This window comes from Neomonachus schauinslandi, chromosome 5, assembly GCF_002201575.2.
Source record: "Neomonachus schauinslandi chromosome 5, ASM220157v2, whole genome shotgun sequence".
In the NCBI taxonomy this organism is placed as follows: domain Eukaryota; kingdom Metazoa; phylum Chordata; class Mammalia; order Carnivora; family Phocidae; genus Neomonachus; species Neomonachus schauinslandi.
This window is the reverse complement of record NC_058407.1, coordinates 7,291,016-7,294,559: the sequence shown is the minus strand read 5'-3', so window position 1 is coordinate 7,294,559 and position 3,544 is coordinate 7,291,016. Positions and strand designations below refer to the sequence as shown.

Below are 3,544 nucleotides of genomic sequence, written 5' to 3'. Positions count from 1 at the left end.
CCCCCCCACCCACCCTTGTCCAGGTGCAGATGGGTGACCCCCCCCGCCGCACGGAGCCAAGTCCTAGAACCACAGCCTGAGCCAGGGAGCCCTGAATCTGGAACCTTCCTCACAGAGCCCCTGTGACTGGAAGTTGCAGGACACATCAGCAGGTCTCCCTTCACCAGGGGAGCTGACCGGCTTGCCCAGCCCCCACTCGCACACCTGCAGAGGCCGGCAGCTCCTTCCAACTGTGAGACAGTCAGCTAAGAGCCTCTTTCCCCCTCAGCACACACCTTCCCCTGCTCCCAGGCCCACATCAGACAAGGGAGTCCCTGTGCTGTAGGTCGACGTATGCCGGTCCCCCAGCTTACACACCTGTGTTGTTGGGGGAGCCCCGGGGGAGGCCATCACCCATCTGCACCTGGACACAACTACCCAGAGGTGGGCCCAGGGGTGGGGGCAGTGGCTCCTGGGGGTCCGGCTGCTTCAGAAGTTCTGTGAGTGTCCTGTGGGGAAAGAGGGATGAGAAGCAGCCCTCCCGACCTCCTGCTTCCCCACTGGCCAGGCCCTGGCCTATCTAAGGCCAGCAGCCACCACTCTGTCACTCTTTTGACCTCTCTGGGCCTCTGCCCTGCGGTTGATCTTACACATCTAGTTTCCACATCTGGTTTCCCCAACCTGGCCACTTCCAGAGCAGGTCAGGAAACTCTAACGGGGTCATGTGTGGCCAGGACTACCTTGTTTTTCAAAGACTCCCCCGCTCCCAGAGACCATTCTCCAAGACCCATCCGAGTCGAACCTCCTCTCCCAGTGAAAGCTCTGCAAGTGTATCAGGCTCCTGGACTGGGCTTGTGCTGTACCCCGTGCCGACAACTTTCCTCCATCTCCTTCCACAAAACTCCTACTCATTCTTCAAACCCCACCAGAATCCCTCCTCTTCCAGGAAGCCTTCTTTACCTGCCAGTGTAACTCCCTTCCTGCAGCAGGGGCTTCTGCTGGGTCCTGGGACAAAGCTGCCACACAGGCACGGAGGGGAGGACAGACAGGTAAGGGGAGGGAGGAGCCAGGAGATCCCACAGTGGCAGCCCAGCATCCAAGACTATGTGACCTTGGGCAGCCACCTCCCTGCTACCAGGACACCCAGCCCCACCCAGGTGTGACAGCTTCTGACTGAGCCTTCCCTGCAGACAGCCAGACCCAGCCTCCAGCCCAGCTGCCTTTGGTGCCCAGAATCCATGATTTTCTTCTGGCGCAGTCTGACCCTCCCTCCTGGGGCTGGGGCCTCAAATGGCTGAAGCACCAAGAAGCGCCCTGGAGGTGGGCCCTCTGGGGTAGGTGCTATTTGGCTGCAGTGTGGCAGGATGTGAATGCCCGCCTGAGCGGATCTTCATGCCCTGCCCGCTCCTCCGCTGCCCGGCCCGGTGGTCCCAGCTCTGCGTCAGTTCTCCCAAACACCTGAGTGATTTTCATGCCTCTGGGCCTCTGCGCAAACTTTCTCTAGGGACAGACTCCAGCTCCTCTGAGCTTGGAGGGGAGCTGACCATCAACCTCAACACAGCGGAATTAAGGGTGAGACTCCGGGGGAGGGGGGCAGGGGTTCAGCACACACCCACACATGAGCTTAAGTTGGGCTCCTGATCTCCCCAGAGGAGAAAAAAGAGGGCACATGGGAGCTGCAGCCCAGACAGAGGAAGGGACTGGCCTAGGCCACACGGCACATCACGGGTGGGCCAGCCCGTCCTGATGCATCACCAGGCCTGCTTCCCGCCCCCTGCGCGTGAAGTGGGCTCCAGGGGAATGTGTCAGCTAGGTGGCCCAGCCTAGAGGTGTACACACCCTCACGGCCCTCAGCTCCAGCGGCTCCGCTCTAGTCAAGGACATGCCCTGACTTCTTGCCCAGCCCGAGGGACTCCAAGCTCAGGACCTGCCCCCACGGCATCCAGGACCCCGGATGAGAGCCTCCACATCACCAAGACAGCACAGCGGCTGAGCCCAGGGTTCCACTCCCGGCTCTGCCCTGCAGCTGTCTGGGAGACAGGGGTGCTGTGGAGTGCCCGGGAAGCCCTCATCCCCTGCCTCTGAAGTCTAGGAGGCAGGCAGCCTCCATACCTGGCCTACCCAGGCTTGGGGGCGTCTCTATCGTCACCTCTAAATACCAGCCTGTCGCACACCCAAGGGAGCCCAGACCTGGGTGAGGAGGGCACAGGCCCCAATACATGGGGTGGCTGGGGGCATGTGAGCGTATGAGTGCGGGGGTGGGCGTAGAGTTCCAGGGTGAGGACACAGAATCCCAGAGTCCCCATTCCAGCTGAGACCCCACTTGTAGACCCCACTTCACACAAAGCTCAGACTCAGCTAGCACTTGTCCTGGCCTTAGCAACAACGAATCTGTGTCCCCCACATTTCCAGCGCCTTCCTCCACAGGGAGAGACCCTGACCCCTGTCTGGGATGGGGTGGGTTGTGTATTGAGTGGAGCGGGTGGGGGGAGGCCTTCTCTCCAGGGAAAGAAGGTCAGGCCTGAGTCACAGTTATGGGGGTGGGGTGGAAGGCAAGTGGAAGGGTGGGGGTAGTGGGGAGAGAAGCAGGAGGGGAGAGACCCAAGAGAGCTACAGAAAATGCCCTTCCCTGCCTTCCCTACCGTGGGGGCCTAAGACACCCACCGCTACATCAGCCTACGTCCCCATCCCGCACTAGTGGGTCTCGGGCCCCAGGCCCCCTCTCTTGGGTGCGCGGTCTTTGTGCCCTCTGTCCGGGGCGACCAGCTCTCCCGCCCACTCCGGAGGAGGAGGGAGCCGCGGGGGAGGAGGGCTCAGCACCCAGCTCCCTCCGGAAGGTCAAGGGGAGACGGTATCGGCTGTCTCCCTCCATGAAGTGGGGGTGGGGGGAGTAACAGACCTGGAGACAGAAACAGGAAGGAAAAACCAGGAGGAGGGGGCTGCTGAGAGGACCAGAGTTTCCAGACGGGCGAGAAGGATGAGGATGGCGAGGGGGCGCCCAGCGGTCGGGAAGGACCGTCCAGGCGGGGCGGGCGGAGAGGGCGGGGATCCCGGCCCCGGGGCCCCGGCTGGCGCGCGCTCACCTGGTCACGGTGCGCCGCGCGCGCGGGCTGTGCGCCCTCTCCAGGCCCAGGCGCGCCGCGATGCCGGCCAGCACGAGCAGCGCAGCGACGCCGCACACCGCGTAGACGGCCGTGTGGCTGCGCTCGCGGCCCGGGTCCCGGGGCGCGGCGGCGTCGCGGGCACGCGCGGGGGGCCGGCCGGTCTGCACCCAGGCCGGCGTGTCGTAGTTGGAGCAGCGGCTCTGGTCCAGGCGCCGCGGCCCGTCGTGGCAGCAGAAGCGGTAGCCGCACGTGCCGCAGCAGAAGCTGTAGGCGCCCGAGCTGCAGTTGAAGGGCGGGTCCCACTGGCCCATCACGTCGTAGTAGCCGCGGCAGCGGTCGCCCCCGGCCGGGGCCGCCGTGCCGGGCTCCGCGGGCTCCTGCGCCTCGGGGGCCCCCGCGCGGCCCGACGGCGGGCGCGCCAGCAGCAGCGCCAGCCCGAGCGCGAGCCGGAGCCCCGGCGG

The 3,544-nt window shown here is 64.8% G+C and overlaps 1 protein-coding gene across 1 annotated transcript in view; it reads right to left on the bottom strand.

Annotated features, from left to right (window-relative positions):
• The window catches only part of SHISA8 (shisa family member 8), a gene marked incomplete at its 5' end in the record, with an annotated part of 5,133 nt that extends 1,589 nt beyond the window's left edge, over window positions 1-3,544 (bottom strand). The window contains 2 exons of the mRNA XM_021687731.2: window positions 358-488; window positions 3,063-3,544. Of these exons, the coding sequence (XP_021543406.2) occupies window positions 358-488; window positions 3,063-3,544 (613 nt within the window). The remainder of the gene's footprint in view (window positions 1-357; window positions 489-3,062) is intronic.